Raw genomic sequence first — 18,967 nt, 5'->3', positions numbered from 1 at the left:
GCTGATGACAATTCCAGGATGTATGAAATAAGGCCTTCTTAGTTAGTTCTGTTTAATTAGCTCTGTAATTGAAATGCAACTAACTGAAGTCCACCGAGCATTTAGTTCATTTTGTTTGTTTCAATATCATCTCTACAGTTAGAGCAGCACCCTGCATAATCCCACACACAAATAAATTACACCTTCAAATATTGCAAATCTACGACACACAATTTGAGTACAACATGTTTTTGTTCTCACTCTGGCACAAAATATAGTGGTGTAGTGCCAAAGTCTAAATTTCCATGGACAAAATAGTAGCACTCAGAAGGTTAGCATGAAGGCTAAACTTGGAAGCAGAAATTCAATAGGGTACTTGGATAATGTTTCCAGAAAATTCTTTATTCAATAGCACTAATGCACTATCATTTAAAAGGGGGAGGCTGAAATGGATGGTAGGTTCTTCTTGATGCAAACTGTTCTCATTAATGCTAGTGAAGGTTATGCACCTAGGTTGAGAGAAAAAAAATCCACCTCATTGCAAGTAACCTTATACCGAAGAATGAAGCACTGTCCCTGAAGAAAACACAAGCAAACTTCTCTTCTTTCCTTCAGTCACACCATCTCGATTAGTCTAACCCAGATAACGTCTAGAATAATGTAATTTCCCAATAGCACTTCAATCAGCTACTCTCACCTGTTCACCCTTCCTCAAATACTTAATTCACTTAAAAAGTCATGTCCTTGACCTGACCAGTCTCTTTGGGAGTTCACATTTGATCCCTTTTTCCATCCCCCAGTATTTCACACCATGAAGCCATTCACCAACCTGTCAAACAGCCACTCTCATTTTCTGTCATTTCATCCGAAGCCATCGCATTCATTTTGATTCCCTCTGAGCCCACAGAGCCTTAGCATCAGATTGGGACAGGAAAAGGACCAGGGAGACAATGTGTGCCTGTTTTTCACGTTAGAGACTTGTCTGTGAGGACAATGGGGAGAGACAGTAGCAATTCCTCTGCTTCTTTCATGTTGCAGCCACCTAATTATCATCACTGCTCATTTGCTCCTTGCTTAAAAACACAAACAAGGCCATTCTGTAAACTACAATTCATGCCATCATACTTCTGCTTAGCTTCCCTTCATTGTCCAGCATTCCCTCAGTTCAGTCACGCATTCCTCCAGTTATTAACCACAAGGTAAATGCACTCATTTCACTTCCAGTCCCTACAATCTTGGTAGCCATTTTGATTTAACTTCTCTAGATACACCTTGTGGTTTTGCATACTTACTGCACTAAAAATATGACCGCACTCGGTAAAATGCCTGTGGATTAATCTTACCTTTAAGATATCTACTCTTCTACTTTATCAGAACTTGTATTCCCTCACGTTTATCAGTTGTGAACTGACTCCCTTTCAAAAATTCTCACTTGCATAAGAAAGATTTGCCAGGACTCCCCTGCTAAGTCTCTCCCATTTTTCCCAATCCCTGATAGTGAGATTTCCTCAGTTACATTCTCTCCTTACTCCTAAACTCTCTTGGTTTTATATCTTGCCCTTCATACTCTCACTTCCAGTTCCAGTCCCCACTCCACAGTCATGATCTTGTCTCTGCAAACATCCAGCAACCCAGTTCATCAGCTGCCCACTTCTCTTTTACTCTTGAACGCTTCCAAGACATCTATGTGTGGTCAATCTGTAATTCTTTTCCCCAATTATAAGATTCCTCTCCGCTCTAACTTCCATTACCATTGGCATATTGAACACACAACTCCCTGACCTGGATCAGCAACCATGTAAGTGCCCACAGTGACACAAAGAAGACGGAGGGATCCTGGCCCCTGGTTTAGATCAGAGCTGTACTTGGACGCTTCAGCCCCCACCTAGCCAAGCATCCCATTTCACCATCTATGGTCAAGATCTCTTCTGCATGTTTAACAGATGCAGATGAACTGATGGATACTTTCTGACTACATGTATATATAGACACACACATACACACACACGTATTTGTGTATATATACACTCATATACATGCGTGTACACACATTTATCTATATAAATGTACATACATATGTATATATACATAGGTATTTGAAAATTTGCATTCACTGAAATGTTCCATTTGAAACATTTTCAATCAGATGAATTCTGGCAAATGCAAGGCAAGTGTCTGACAGATCCCTACCTGAAGCTCTACAAGACTTTTTGGCTGGCATGAGCATTTAGAAAACAAGAGCATCAACTTCACTAAGCGCTTAGAGGGTTTGGGGAGCTTTCATTTTGGCAGAAATTATAACAAAAATTACTTCAACAATGATGTGAGCTGAAATTATATATATAAAACCTCTGGTGAATCAAACCCCCTAGTTTTCAACCAGATCTATTTTACTATCAACAGTTTATTTTACTTGCTATCTTCCTTGGCTGTATAGTTTTGTGGCTGCTCATGAAGATCAGCAAATTAGCCTACAGATCACTTCTCAACTCCCTAACTATTTTCTGCTCAGTAAATATGAGTATTTCTTTATTTTTGTAAAGGTCTGTGCTTTTTTTTTTTTTCCTCTCCCTGGATAGCTAAACATAAAATCCAAGCTCTCTATTCTAACCCTCTGTCTGGTCTATAAAATTCAGGGTTTTGCCCTTCTAATTGCTTTACCATGTACCTTTTAAATCTCTCCAGTGACTTTTTTCCTATACATCTTCCTACATTTAATCTTCTCATCAAAATCTTCAAGACTGCCTTACCTCTGCCTCACTCTTTCCTACTTCAACCTTTGTATCTGTCAGTTTCATTTTACACTGGGAGGGACAGCAAACATCCCTCTTCAGCATTTATGATATCTCTGACTTTCTTGTATGGTCTGTTTGGTTCTACAACCAAAGATCTGTTTACACTTTTCTCAAGCCACTTACACTTACTTCAGGTTCATGAAACATAATTACAAAGCTAAAATCTTCTTTACTTTCAGGCCTCATCTAGATAGTCCCTTACTTCATTAAGTTTAGAAATTACTTGCTAAATATTTCTAGTGTTTACTCTTAGATAAGGGTCTATCAACCAGCTAAACCAAAGCAAATAAACAAACCCGTTTCTTTAAAAAAAAAAAAAAAAAAAGTCTTGTTTGTTCTGTCTTCACAATTTAGAATCCCGGCACAAGACATTTCATCATCATGAAGAAACACCTGGCACCCCTGTAGGTGCTACAGAAACAAAGATTTTTCCCTCCTTTTCTATAATGCATACCAGAAAATCAACATTCATGTAAAAATTAGATTCAACCAATAATATGCACTTATAATCTCTTTAAAAATTCATAGGGTAGAAAGATTCAATGTCTTTTTCTCCAGTCACTTCTGCAAAATTGTAGCTTCAAGTAGGTAAAGTAATAGAAAACTCAGTGTAGGAAATTAGAGATGGCTATTTAGCTTAAAGGCACAACCCTCACTCAAGTACATCAGTGGGGTTCTTATTTCATTATGAACTCTTCACAGAACAGACACTGCCCTTCCTGAAACTCAAAGTTCACTTTGCTTCCTACCATGATGAAAAGTAGAGTTTACCAACACGCTGCAACATAGCTATTATAATCTGTCTCCCAGCTGAGAAGTGATAATGTGGTTTCCTAGCCCAAAGTGAAGCAATCATGCTGAAACAGTTCTTAACAAAAAGTAGAAACAGCAAGCACAAGAGAGTGCCTGTGCAGAAGTACTCGCCTCCCATATTCTCTGCACTGGCATCAAAGAAGTCCCCCAAAACAGCTTTGCTGACAACCATATACTCACTTTAAAAAAACCCAGAACATAAAGAGACGCAGCAGGTTTGAACAGTTGCGGCATTCTGCACTGCCTCAGGCCAATGTCCCAGACTTGACAGTGACAGAGAAACAATTCCAAGAAGCAGGAGCATCCTGATGAATTTAACCATGGCACTGACAGGCTTCTATGGAAACCCTGCCTTGTCTCGCTTGGTTGGCCAGAAAACGGTTGATTACTCCATTACAACTGAACTAGCACTGAACTGCAAAAGCACTTAGAGTCCATTTGCAGCTGTGCACTGCAGTTAAGATTTTCACTTTATTAGCAAAATTCCTATATATCATGTAACCAAAACATAAGGGTTTAGTATGTGTGTAGAAGGGGAGGGGGAATAAGTCTTCTCATCTTTTTAATAAACAAGGATTCACAGCAGCTCAGCATTGCCAACTGCAACTATGTCAGGCCAACTGTTCACAGTCAGAGAACAGGCAGAAAACCTGGTAAGACAGAAGACCCTGTGACAAGAGCTACATGGTAGTCTGTTTTGGGTTTGTGTGGTGGGGTTTTGGTAGGGGGGGAAGGGCTGCAGGGGTGGCTCCTGTGAGAAGCTGCTAGGAGCTTCCCCAGCTCCAAGTCAGACCCGCCTCTGGCCAAGGCAGAGCCCATCAGCAACGGTGGCAGCGCCTCTGGGAGAACAGATTTAAGAAGGGAAACTGGTAGTGAGTAGTGGGATTGGAACGTGAGAGGAGCCCCTCTGCAGACACCGAGGTCAGTGAAGAAGGAGGGGGAGGAGGAGCGGGGGAGCAGGGGGTGCCCCTGCAGCCCGTGGTGAGACGGCAGGCTGTCCCCCCCCAGCCCATGGAGGGGAGCGGGGGACCAGATGCCCACCTGCAGCCTGGGGAGAGAGGAGCCCACGCCGGAGCAGGGGGATGCCCCCCAAGATGGCCGGGACTCCATGGGAAAGCCCGCACTGGAGCAGCCTGTGCCTGAAGGACTGCAGCCCATGGAAAGGACTCACGTTGGAGAAGTTCGTGAAGAACTGTCTCCCGTGGGAGTGACCCCACGCTGGAGCGGGGGAAGAGTGAGGAGTCCTCCCCCTGAGGAGAAAGGAGCGGCAGAGACAAGGTGTGATGAACTGACCCCAACCCCCATTCCCCATCCCCCAGTGCTGCTGGGGGGGAGGAGGTAGAGAAAATCCGGAGTGGAGTTGAGCCGGGAAGGAGGAAGGGGTGGGGGGAAGGTGTTTTAAGGTTTGGTTTTACTTCTCATTATCCTGTTTTGATTTGATTGGTAGTAAATTAAATTGATTTTGTTTCTTCCCCAAGTTGAGCCTGTCTTTTGCCCGTGACCATAAGTGGTGAGTGATCCCTCCCTGTCCTTGTCTCGACCCACGAGCTTTTCTTTATATTTTCTCCTCCTCATCCCACCGGGGCTGGGGGGGAGGAGTGAGCAAGCGGCTTCGTGGTGCTTTGTTACCGGCCGGGCTTAAACCACGACATAATCTTTCTGGCACACCAGAATCCAGGAGGTTAACGTTGCTTCAACAGACTAATCCTGGGCCTCAGGCTCATCTTACCACTGCCAAAGCGAGGTAATAATAATAATATATTCTGTATAGCTATGTCCAGTGGTGCTGGCCCAATATACCAGGTGAATTGCTCTTCATTTCAGACAATGGAAAAAAAAAAAGTTTGGAAAAGTAAAAAGATCTGAACACCTGCACTGGAGCCAGAGCTCCCTTAACTACAGCAAAAAAAATGGGATGCGTGAACACAGTTTCTAAGCTATGAGAGGGGGAAAGATACAAATTCCTTGCAACTAAGTTAAATTAAAGATTTGAAACTTTGTAGACTTCCAAAACATCTACTAACACACACTTGTTAAGACCCCCCTTTTCTATAGCACCTTATTGCCACATGCCACTTCCCATCATCCAATTACAACCGCAGAGCTGGGTCAAAACCCATCAATTCTGTGCACTTCACCTTAGTTATATGCTTGTAAAAGATACTGTTCAACTGTCACATAAAAGATCCAATTAAAAGCCTCAGTCAAAAGGACCTATTAAAAGGCTGCCTGAACAAATGTGCCCCGTGCTGACACCCATCACATTGTGCTGTGATTGTCTGCAGATGAAAATAGTAACAGAATTCAAAAAAAAAAAAAAAAGAACCTCAGCATATATGCTACTAAAGGGAATTTTTTTTCAAGAAAGTTTATAATTTGCCTTTTGCTCACTTCTATCTCTGTCATGATCCGGTAAGTTCAAAACACAGAAAAACTACATTTCATATAAAATAGATGACTTCTGGTAGACCTAACCCATAGTATCTATTTTAACTTATAAGAGAAAAATGAATAACTGAGCATTATTAGAGGGCTATGGAAGCCAGGACTGTATAAACACAGTGCATAATCCTATTACACCTGATGCCTGCTTCAGACAAACAAAATGCACTACAATGCTGGCTTGAAATCAAAGGCAAACAGCAAACAGCTTCCCACATCCCTAAACATAAAAAACGTCTGTCAGACAAAACTGCCTTTGTGCCTGCTTTCTGACAAGCCAAGCCTCCCGAATCTATATTCCAATAACCGGTTCTTGCTTTAATGGCATTCTCGGATTCTATTTTTAGCCTGGCAGAATGGAAACGATGCCTAGTTTGGAAACAAAGGCACAAAAGGCAAGGTTATCTTGGGCACCAATCTTTTACAAAGAGTAGGCTCTGCTGTCCACACCACTAGAATCTTCTTCAACTTCAGGCCTTCCAGCTTCCAGCTGAAGGAATCATTAGGCTGCATTTTACAGTAAAAGCTTTTATTGGCATGAAAAATAAATTGTAATACAAGTTGCATGTAGGACATGGAAAACAAATGGCTGCAAGGGGAGGAGAGAAAGAGACCCGGCTCCCACGGTTTACTGTAACAGTATGCACTGGTTCCCAAATACAGAACAGACTCCCCAACAAAATAACTTGGGAAAAATCAGTCTGTGCACAAGTAACAGAATTCTGACATACCCTACAAAGTGGCTATAGTACCGAATAAATTCCTTGAAATACACAGAACCCAAGTGTTTCTTATCCACTCTAGCCTCATGCAGAGGGACTAGAAAGGCATTACTCTCTCATCCAAAAAGATGTGCCTTGAGAGCATGGGATACCTGATGCTTTGGGGCCAAATTTCCCTGTCTATAAGGGAAGGCAGGGGGCGAAGCTGAAGGAGCAGAGCTTCGCAAAGGAAGGAACAAACAAGCTCAATTTAAAAACAGAGAAGATGGGGGGGGGGGGAGAAAAAGGGGCAGACTTTGCCAGAAAAGGACATACCAATATTACTGAGTTATAAAATTTCAACAGGGACACCAAACAAAAGTAGCCTACAAACTGGCCATGGAATTACCTTTCACAGTACAGTTCTGTCTTCAGAATTCCTTGATATTTTCTCTTAAAAGATCACTTCCCAAAAGATTTCAATAAAACTCACATTTAATTTACAGCTGATGGCTATAAATTAAACAATAGAGAAAATGGTTCATATTTTGGATAGCTGTAATAATATACCTAGACTGCCACAAATCTCTATGAAGCCCTTTTTTCCTCATCCCCTACAAAAGTATTTTTGCTTTCTTTGGCAACCAGACAATCCTTCCTGTTTTTAAGGAGTCAATTTTAAAATCTACATTTACTAGCTTAGTTAAAATGAGCCAAAACTGTAGCTTAAAAAAATTACAATACACATAATGATGTTTACAGCTTTTTGGGAAGGTGAGTAATATGGGGGTTTTAAGCAGTATAATTTTTACTCTCTAAACATGCTAAGATTACAGTGAGTTGTGCCAGATAAAAACTTATATACATAAGACGGACAAGCAGACATCTGTTATCAGTGGATAATCTGATCATATCAGTCTTTGTAAGGAAAGACTGTTGGTTACATAGGCACATCCCCTGCTAGTCACACAGCAAAGGACACTAGAAACATCAGCTGGCTGTCTTAAAGCCAAACTGGGAGGTAACAGAATAACTGGTGTATTGTCAAATGGTCTGAAGTGCTGGAGAAAGGGCCGGACAGAGAGATTAAATTCAGCATTTTTAATTTCGTCACAGAATGTCATATGTGAATATACACCAAATACCAACCACCTCTATAATATTCCCTTGCTAAAGTATTAAGTACATTTTATAACATTAAGGCATTGCAAGAAACAATTATATGCTCAATAACATGACAGCAGTATAGAATTTACATGCGGATCACTTAATTTACATTTACATGCATCTCAGAGCACACAAATGGATATTGTGACTCAGGATGAAACAGCCCATTAATGCTGTTTCAAGCAGTTACCCAGAACCAGCTGCACTACAGTCTGACATAGCTGTAAACATAATGATAATATTAAGTGTGCTGTTTTATACCCAAAAGTTACTCATATAAATAGGCCACAGCAAGTTAGGTTTGCCTGATTATGGAGTAAATCATCTAGGTGGGAAAGGAAAAGCCCCCTGTCCCTGAAAAACGTAATAGTGACTTTTGGAATATTATCACTCAGAATAAACTATGTCAGCTAAAAAGAATAGCTTTCTCAAAACAGTGGTTCTGTCTGTCATAACTTGCAGCTCAGTGCTTTAAGGAGGAAAAATTAGCAATGCAAACATTCACCGAGTCTGATTAATGAAGAGGTATCACAGTAAGAATATCTGTTTTCAGAGAACATGACGCTTCCTAAGACAAAGACGTTAAGTTCTCATCTGCTAGGGATCATGCTGAGAAACTAATGCTAATACAACTACATACTGCTTTGCTATGAATATTTCCAGTATGCCTTTGTACTTTATAAACTTTTGGGTTGTGTACCCAACAGAGATGATATCTGCATTCGGCACAGAGTCTAGTCAGAACTAAATTCAGTTTAGTCACCTTAATTCTGCTGTACAGAAAGTATAGCCTGTGTCGTGGTTTAACCCCAGCCAGCAACTAAGCACCACGCAGCCGCCCACTCACTTCCCCCCCCTGCCCAGTGGGATTGGGGAGAAAATGGGGAAAAGAAGCAAAACTCGTGGGTTGAGATAAGAACGGTTTAATAGAACAGAAAAGAAGAAACTAATAAAGATAATGATAACACTAATAAAATGACAACAGCAATAATAAAAGGATTGGAATGTACAAATGATGCGCAGCGCAATTGCTCGCCACCCGCCGACCGACACCCAGTTAGTCCCCGAGCGGCGATCCCTGCCCCCACTCCCCCAGCTTCTATACGAGATGTGATGTCACATGGTATGGAATACCCCTCTGGCCACTCTGGGTCAGCTGGCCTGGCTGTGTCCCGTGCCAACTTCTTGTGCCCCTCCAGGCTTCTTGCTGGCTGGGCGTCAGAAGCTGAAAAATCCTTGACTTTAGACCAAACATTGCTTAGCAACAACTGAAAACATCAGTGTGTTATCAACATTCTTCTCATACTGAAGTCAGAACATAGCACCGTACCAGCTACTAGGAAGACAATTAACTCTATCCCAGCTGAAACCAGGACACCTGTCACACAGATGCACAATCAAAATGGTCCATTCCCAAGCTCAACAAAATCTTTAGTGCCTCCAAACGAGGTACACACACATGCAAATCAGACAGGAGTAGCTGAGGAGGAGCATGTACCAGAGTAGTTACAAGAAGATGCATTAAGGATCTTGCTGCATTAGCTTTCTGTTTTGTTCTTGACGGAGACATTCCAAAACCAGCTCCTCGTAAGATGAGAAGTAAGTGCAGATTTGGCACGTGGAGCAATCTGTGCCAATGCCCTCCTACCTAGACACACGCATCTTGCATTGATAGCCCTGAACAAGATAAAGCAGGATTATGCCTGCTTAGTTATTGGCCAGAACAACAAGATGCTGCAAGAAGCGATGCTGGCAACTCTGTAAATATGCCCTTCTCTCTGAGTTAGTAAGAATAACCACATCGGTAGTACTTGCATGATTTCTTTGAGGAGGAAAGAGCTACACAGGCTTCTAAAAGCAAGCGGTTATGACGAAATTGTACCACACTCTATTCTCAAAAATATAGCTGTACTCTTCCCCTCTGCAAGTCAACCATACCCTCATCAAATCTTTCTAAATGTTTTCAACCAAAAGGGCTCTGACAAGGAAGCTGTGGTCAAACAGCTTCCAATAGAGCTGGAATGTCTTTGGAAGGAAAAAGCAACGATTAAAGGATCCTGGTCCATACCAGTCCAGGGACTGGACAGTTAAAAAACCCCATATATCAGCATGCTTGGGGTCACATTTTAAAAATGTAAGATTTTTGTGCAGAGACTTTCTCAGCAAACCAGAGTTATTTAGAGCTAAAAGAACAGAGGTATGAGATGTTATCATCATGGCAAAAGAAACAATCCCAATCGGGTTTACGTACGTAAATGTAGCTACTTGTCACAACAAATACATTAATCTTAAACTAACACTAAATTAAGGCATCAGAAACTAATAGCAAGCACACAGACACGTATTAGCATTTCTATGCACAATTCTACTAAAAAAAAAATAATCTAGTCTATTTTAATCACATGCAAGGAGAATATGAAAAGGGAATTAAACATATCCAAATCTTACTGCTTCAACTTATTAAACTTCACTGGCATTCTAATGTGAAATATGCCCATCATATCGAGATGCTGTCCCGTGCGATGTTTTCAGAGAACAGCAATACTTCAGCTCCTACAACAGAGTGCTATCCCTCCTGATAGCACTGCAGGGAACACATCAAGATCGCATGGCCGCCTGGGAAGTGAAGAGATGTGACACCACACGAATCAGCTATTTCACTACAGTTATATGACTATCCACATTAGTGATCCTTGTCCAACTTTGAAGATTAAAGTACAAATAAAAAACCACTCCCAAATATGCACACACACAAAGAAATCCTTTGAAATGCTTGAATTCTTTTCTATCCATGAAGAATATCTAAATTATTTACATCCCAATGCAATACAAACCAAGCTCATAAATGATTACATTTGGAACACATACAAGGGTTCCCATCAGAGATATTTGCTAGTAGTATTTAACCTACTGGCACGAACAGGTAAATACATCATCAGTAAGTGGTGACAGGTCATGAAGGTTAATATGTTAGTCATAAATATTGGTACCAAGGTGAAGAGCTATAAAGAGAAATGTGTTCTTAATATTTAGGTGTAAAAATCTGAAGCTGAAAAACACTGAAAGCGTTACACACCCTGTAAAGACTACAGAATAAATTATTCAGGTGAAATAAAACCTGAATCTGAACATGTGTTAATAAACCAAAACACAGCAGAAAGATGTGAAATGTGCAGATAAAAACATATGCAGTGAGTATGAATGGTTAAATTTCAAACAGCACTTTTTAAAAAAAAGCATTGCTCCTGTGAAGGAATAGGAATAATGCTTCAGAGCAGGTATTATGTTTTTATAAAGCCCTGTAGAACTGTACATTCACAGGATTTCAAAAACGCATTTATAAAATTACTGTATAAAAACTAAGCAAAGTGATAGCGGACTGATGTTCATTTCGCTTTTGCAAATGGAAAACTTAAATGTTAAGGGCAGTATGGAGACCATCTGTATTGACTGAGGAGTATAATCTATGCTGTAGAAGTACATAATCACCACAGGCATGTCTTTAGCCTGACTGCACAGTTTAAAATCAATAGAAGTCTGTCTTCTTTTGAAAGAAGACAGAAAAGAAGAAAGCAAAACAGGAAATCAAGTAACAAGAATTGACACTCCAATAGGGAAAAGCACTTCAAGGCGCTGAGAGAAAAACAATCACATGACTTTAACCAGAAAGCACCTAATTGATTTATATTCACCCATACAATAGTTACTTTGTTAGACCTCTGAGTCCAAAGTCCCAACATCTACAAAGAAATGTAAAAACCATTGCTTTCAAGAGTGTATCCATATGGCCTGTGTAGACGCATTTGGGAGAAGCTGCCAGGAACAGTTCATCTGGGAGCAGGATGACACAGAAAGGCTCTGCTCTGCTTTTTCCTAAGCTCTCTGAAGAAGATAAACCTCTTCGGTTAACTTTAGGAGCATTTAGAGTTCCAAAGAGAAATGTCCACACAGAGTCTGTTTTTAAATCTTTCTCCTTCTATTACACGGCTTTACAAAAAGAAATACAATCAACTCCCGAAGGGAAGAAATGCAGTTATTAAACATCCATCAGGTTTTTTGAAGTAATCCTAGTTACAGTACAAAGGAGTCTGCCCAACTCCTTGTGTACAACTGGAAAAGTTTGCTGGATTCAACCCATAAAAATATGAAAGCTGAGATCTGTCATTTCTGAGAATGAATGCAAGGCAGCAGCTTGGCTTGTCATTGTAGCAAATGCAGCTAGGTAAAACAATCTGAGAAAGAGACAGAGAAGGAAGTACCCATATTAAATCACAGCTCTTAGAAGGCTATGTTTATCTCTCTAGAGAGTCTAAATTTAGACGGCAGTGAGCATGCCCCTCGGCATTAAGAACTGTGTAAAGGGAATAAATGTAAATAGTGAAAAACAAAGTAAACCATTCTCTCAATTTTCTCCCATTCCTTTCTCACTCCATTTTAATAAAGCCAAAGCAAAAATTTACATATGACCCATGCCACCAATGCTCAGCAGGAGTCAAATGGAGATCTTATTGTATTCATCTACATATGAATGAGAGACTGCTGATTCTACTATGGCTTGAAAGAACAAAATATTTGCAAGCAGAAGTATAACAGATGCTTGTTAAAACAAAGATTAGGCATCTTTCATGACAGTAAGCATAGAAGGAATTTAGAGATGGGAATGAAAAGAAAGTCATAATACCTAGGGATCTTTCTTCCTTAGGAGCCTTCAGCATTTTTATTTTTAAGATTTCTACATGTCATAGCAATGCAGTAGCCTTCACACTGTGCATTCTTGAATAACACTGTACACCTGTCTTCGTATTTGCAAATGTACAACAGGTTACCAAAGCCCATCAGTTCTGAACCACCGTCAGCCAGGAACATAGACAGAGGACGTATTAGTACCCACCCACCTTGAAACCTGAATGAACTCCAGATCCAAAAAGGACACAGCAACTCACAGTTCCTAATCCAGAAACAAAAGTATGCAAGCCACTCTTTTTGCTCAGCTATATTGGTCTTAAGCAGCTGTACTTAAACTTCTTTTGAAGTGCATTTTACATCCTCTAAAATAATCAAATGTGAAACAGCTCATGTCTTTCCAAAATCATAATTTTTAAGCAAGTCGGTCAAGGCTATGGAACATGTATAACTGAACAGGAAAATCTATGTTGATTCACTCACTATCTTCCTTAGACCTACACCTGTACCTTTTGAATGAATTATTGTGAGATCAGCTTTCCATGTGGGGAAGTACTTGTTTCATTTGAGTTTGGCAGTGTTTTCATACAAGTCAGGGAACACAGGACAGAAGAGAACTCAAGAAACATTCAAAAAACCAATGCCTCACTATTTTCAAATCAGTTCAATATCCAACTATTAGTAGTTAGATTTAAATGATGTTTCTTGCCTTGATGATGACATTACTCAAGGCAGGGTCAGATGTCTTACTGGAGAAACACGACATCTACTGCTTCTCTTCTATCTCCGAAGTCCACTATTCTGTTAAAGGAGATACTAGACTGGATGGACGTGATTGTTCTTTTACAAATCTACATGTTCTCTCTTATCTAAAATTGCCCACACTTCCAGAGAACTACTGGAACGTATAAATAAGCTGCTAACTGGCCTATAATTTCCCAGGTCCTCCATCTTACCCTCTTCATAATACATGTGTGCCTGCTTGTTTTCTGCTCTTTCCAGCTTCCATATGCTTCTGTCCAGCTTTGAAGATCAAAGAGTTTATGATTTATTGCAGCTGATCCTTTACTATCCTTCCTAGGGAAAATGAGGACACAACTCCTTTAAGGAACTGTCAGCTTCCTTGAACTCTTTTCTCCCTTATATAAGTTTTAATATCTACATGTTTTTACTCTGCATACGGGAACTTTAGGTCCTATATCAGCTCATGTTCAGGAACTTAAAAAAAAAACACAGAACGCTTTTGAAAACACTTTCAGAATATTTTTCATCATTTTCTTTTCAAATAATGCAGCTTAAATAAGTTGATTTTCCTGTTGCCAGTAATCACGTCCATTAGATATTACGCCTTGACCAGCATGTTGGACTAGATGACCTCCTGAGGTTCTCTTACAGCTTGAATTATCCTATGGTAGTGTGAACTAGGAATCTATTTCAGCAAAGTCAAGCATGCCAATAAACAGTCATTTTAAAAATGAGAAACGTTTCACTTTCATTTTAGCATCTTTTACTTCTCCACTTAAACTCCTGTGCAACATAAATCAGAAACATGCTACAAAATGCGTGGTCTTTTATAACATGTCTGGCTTAAAATTAAAACACAAACTTGATCCCAATACACTTTTGGGGAAGCAAAAAATAATGCCCTACTCCTACAATAGTTATGTGGGTTTTTTTACAACAGAGAATAGATCTTGCCTGTAGAAATAAAAAATCACAGTGCTAGCACACCAAGGCTTTAAAACAATTATCAAACAATTTAGTGGGCAATAATGAAATAACAGGGGAAGACTTTTTCTGCACAACACTTCTGAACAACCTGACGCCATACTTAAAAAAATTAATTGGTAGGAAGTTTTCAGACACAACTCTTCCGTTAAACTGTACAAATTAAGAACTTCAGTTTGGGTCTTCACAGACTCCTACTCTTTTTGATGAAACTTTGTTACACAACCTTTGGAAATCCTATAAACCTACCAGCTGCTAAAATCACATTGTTTTTCTGCTAAATGAAAGGCAACAGCAGCATGGCATTGTTTCCATGAAGGCTCAAAGGCTCTAAGGCTAGAATTAATATGGTTCTTTGGAAAAACAAAAAAGAAAAAAATTTTACAAAACTTAAAAACAGAGGCAAAATGCACTTACAGTGTTGGCAAGTTCTAAGTAGCTTCCTCCAACAGAGCTGCTAAAATTTGAGGCCTGAACTACAAGTCTTTGCAGAGCAGCCTGTTGAGTCACATTGCTTCCACCATACTCCAACACCTTTTGTAGTGTAAAATGACTCTGGAGGTCTGGACTCTGAAGGTCTCTTGCTCCTGAATCATACTCCCAGCTTTCTCTGGCTCCCGATAAGGCACCTAAAATGCAGAAATGGAAAAACATTCTAGTATGGACTGTGTGCAAAGAACACATAGAATCACAGAACACCTCAAGTTGGAAGAGACCCATAAGGATCACCGAGTCCAACTCCCTGCTCCTCGCAGAGACTACCTAAAACTAAACCATATGACTAAGAGCACCATCCAGACGCTCCCTGCACTCGGACAGGCTTGGTGCAGTGACCGCTTCCCTGGGCAGCCTGTTCCAGTGACACACCACCCTCTCAGTGAAGAACCTTTTCCTAATGACCAATCGGAATTCCCCTGATGCAGCTTCATTCCATCTCCTCGCGTCCTATCGCTGGTCACCACAGAGGGGAGATCAGCACCTGCCCTCCGCTGCCCCCCTTGAGGACGTTGTAGACTGCGAGGAGGTCACCCCTCAGCCTTCTCTTCTCCAGGCTGAACAAGCCAGGTGACCTCAGCCGCTCCTCCTGTCTTGCCCTCGAGGCCTTTCTCCATCTTGGTCGCCCTCCTCTGGACACTGATATCTCAATGTCCTTCCGATATTGTGGCGCCCCAAACTGCACACAGGACTCGAGGTGGGGCTGCACCAGTGCAGCGCAGAGTGGGACAATCACCTCCCCCGACCGGCTGGCTGGGCTGTGCTTGATGCACCCCAGGACACAGTCGGCCCTTTTGCCTGCCAGGGTGAACTGCTGACAGGTGAATAAGCTTGCTTGTCTTTCCAGAAAGAAAAAAAGCAAACAGGTCCACCACCATTACTCCTCATCTTGCACATGCTGACAACGCCAGAAAAAAAAGTAGTAACATTTTCAATGCGCAGATGATTTACTAAATTACAAGATCCAGAAGGAAAAATAAAAGCATTTGCATGCATTATTTGGTATAGAGTAAAACCAGCGTAATTTACAACAGCTAAGGACCACTGAATGAGCGTCATTTATTGTGTTCAGATTGAAAAGCAGCACTGATCAAAGAACAAAAGAGGAAAACCATAATTAACTCTTTTTATTTATTGAATACCAACACAATAAGTGAATCTTTTAGCAGCATAGTTCATCACTTTTTACGTCAGCACTGCCTTTCTTATTTTCTCAGGATTGCTTGTTTCAGTTCAAGTTTTAGAGACACATCAATCACAAGGTGTTTCATTAAAAATCAGTGCAAGAATATGATCATGTAGCTAGTGGCAAACAATGAATACTTCAGAGAAAATTTCTGTATCGTGAAGCTGTAGGCTTGCTGTTTCTCTGTGTGCAATCCTTCCAATTCTCTACAGCCAGGGAGGGGCTTAAACCCTGAAACAAATTTAACAAAATGTTCTTATTTTATCAGTAACTATTTCATCCCTGGGCACTTCTGCTTCCCATACAACTGTCCCACTCCTTTTAAAATCTTGTTATGTTTTAGGCTCAACAATTTCCTATGGCAAAACATTCCACGGTAGACACTAGATTATTTAATAACCCTGGGCAGCACTGTAAAATTTCATATGTAGCATAATGAAGATTAAAAACAATTAAGTGACTTGTCCAAGCACACATTCTAAGTTAATAGAAAAGTCAGAACAGAATCCAGAGCTACAGACTAGAGCAAAACTCTAAATCCACCATGCAATCATCAAACTGTAAGTAATTGTCTGTAATGCCATCATATTAGTTTGACAGTTTTTCCTTTTTATGAACTAGTTCTCTCTCTCAAATATTCATTACCATTCTAAGTGAGCATTTACTAATCAGTGGTTATTACTTATTCAGTACAATGCCAGGAAGAAACAATAAACTATGTAATGAACTATTAGGAGAATGCCTCCCCCTTGCCAAGGAAGTTGAAGCTGCAAAAGTGAAAATAGAAAACCAGCCAGAAGGGAAGCAAGACAGCAACTGAACTGTAGGTTTAGGTCAACACCCTAACACCCTGTAAAGCAGTTGGGCATGATAAACCAACTTAGGAAACTCAGAGGTAGTTTCCCTGCCTTACCATAATGACAATATGCCAGTCTTTAAACATGTAAGTAGAAAACAACACAAAACAGAAAAAGAATGACATTTTATACTAATATAATTAACATGATTCATTACCACAGGTAACGATTAAAGATTAATTCAATTACTTTTACACCAAGAGCATGCACCACCGTACTTAATCTAGCTACATGCTACAAGCTCTCCAACAGAGCTGAACTAAGACACTGCTAGCAGCAGTATTTTACATTGTGTGCAGTGTACTACGACTATTGACTATGCACAGTGTTAGGTATCTCTGCCCTCTTGTGGCTACAGTACACCGTACAGCAAAAAAAAAAAAAAAAAAAAAAGCAGCAGCCCACAGAGCTGAAGCAGCAGAAATGTCTCAGGAGCCTGAGGGGAGGGAGACAGGGGATCAGTTCTACTATCTCCCAGGCTTGAAAAGAGTACGGGAAACAACTCTATCGGCACAAGCATAGCCACAGAATTAGGAGAGCTGGTTATGTCAGATTGATACTCCTCCTTTTACAGAGCTAAATATGGCACGTCTTTCAACACAGCACGTGCACTAGATTTCTACTACTCAAACGACATTGTTCTGCAAAAGAGCTTTCACATTCATTCAATTAACAACAGTAGCTTTGTTGAAGACCCAAGTGGCCTTCATAGATTGCACCATCTGCTATCAGATTGGAAGCACTTAGAACATTCAGCTGGCTCAGAAGTCACCTGTCAGTCACAGATGGATCCAGGAAAGATTGATTTTTTATGACTGTGTTGTGACTGTATTTTTAACCCAAGTTTTCTTAAAAGTTCAACTCTGTACTCCTAATTTAAAACATACTAAAAATGCAAGGAGAGATGACTGTTACAAAGGAAGGCACTTCCAGTATTTTATTTTGGGCTTAACCCCAATCTCTAAATTTGCCCACTATTTTCCCAACAGATTCAAAAACTCTGGCTGTTAAGATGCTGTCCTCCTGGGTCATGCACCTTTCAAGTCTTAGCTCCGCAGGGAAACTGTGGAGGTGTCAACACTGAGATTTCAGTTGTAACTGAAAATTCAGTCAGGAATTAACATACGACTCTTCTATGTTGCTGTAATTAACATACAACTCTTGCTCTTACAGCAGTAATCAGAAACAAGGAATCATTAGGTATGATGGCACACCAAAAGCTCATAGCTGACCTGGTAACTAGGAATCTGTAGTTCCTAAATCTGTGTTTAAGAATTAGTCTTTACAGAACTACACACATCCCATAGTAGTTTTCCCTGTTGCTCTACACTTCCTTACAATCATACGAAACATGAAATTTCTGTATTAAACGGAAGAAAATTATTATCATGAAAATTCCCAGGTAATAAGCATGCTGGAAAATGGATGACTAAGCAGAAGAAAAAAAAAATTAGTTGCACAATATTTATATCAGCCAAGTAATATTAAAGCATGTAACTGTTTTCAAATTATGTAAGAAACATTTCAATTCCAGAGTAAGACAACTGAACCAATCCTTTTTGGAATGAATAGATACATCAGACTTCTCTAAAAGTACAAAAGCTTCTGATTCTACACAAGCTTCTACACAAGTATTCCTTTAATTGCCTTCCTAGCACTACTACCACTTGCCTGTCTTGACCTGTAATTAATTCTGGGTGAAATTCATGTTATAGCAAACATTCAGTACCTAACAGGAACTTTTTGTTTCTAGCCTTTTGCAGAGTAGATGAGTGGAGCATCTGAGTGTATGTGGATCCATTAGTTACTAGTCAGGTCAATAACAGCAGGGCAACCTCGATCTTGTCTGAAACATTTATTTAATGATTTTGTCTTCTGCGGGTTTTCCTGTTCATTTAGTTAGCCCCAGCTCTTACTTACTTCCTTACAATTTACAATTATTTAACCTTTGACATATCACATTTAAGAAAAACAAAGGACAGATTAGTTTGATGACACATACACATACAAGATGCCATAATCACAGATAAAATTTCAATTGGTGAATTGTACCAAAGCTGTTCCAAGTAACTTTAATCAATTCCCTTGACAAATATCACTATGATAGGACACCTTGCCCAT

The 18,967-nt window shown here is 40.1% G+C and overlaps 1 protein-coding gene across 3 annotated transcripts in view; it reads right to left on the bottom strand.

The window, feature by feature from the left end:
- Positions 1-18,967, bottom strand: part of MCC (MCC regulator of WNT signaling pathway) — a 224,354-nt gene that overhangs the window by 171,172 nt on the left and 34,215 nt on the right. For all 3 annotated transcript variants that reach the window (XR_008233829.1, XR_008233830.1, XM_052778950.1), the window contains one exon: positions 14,726-14,937. Coding sequence is in view for 1 of the 3 variants with exons in the window: in XM_052778950.1 (XP_052634910.1) it covers positions 14,726-14,937 (212 nt within the window). In the remaining 2 variants the exon portion in view is untranslated. The remainder of the gene's footprint in view (positions 1-14,725; positions 14,938-18,967) is intronic.

The sequence above is a fragment of the Harpia harpyja genome, chromosome Z, assembly GCF_026419915.1.
Source record: "Harpia harpyja isolate bHarHar1 chromosome Z, bHarHar1 primary haplotype, whole genome shotgun sequence".
Taxonomy (NCBI): Eukaryota; Metazoa; Chordata; class Aves; order Accipitriformes; family Accipitridae; genus Harpia; species Harpia harpyja.
Note: the sequence above shows the minus strand (reverse complement) of the source record. Positions and strands in the feature narration are given on the sequence as shown.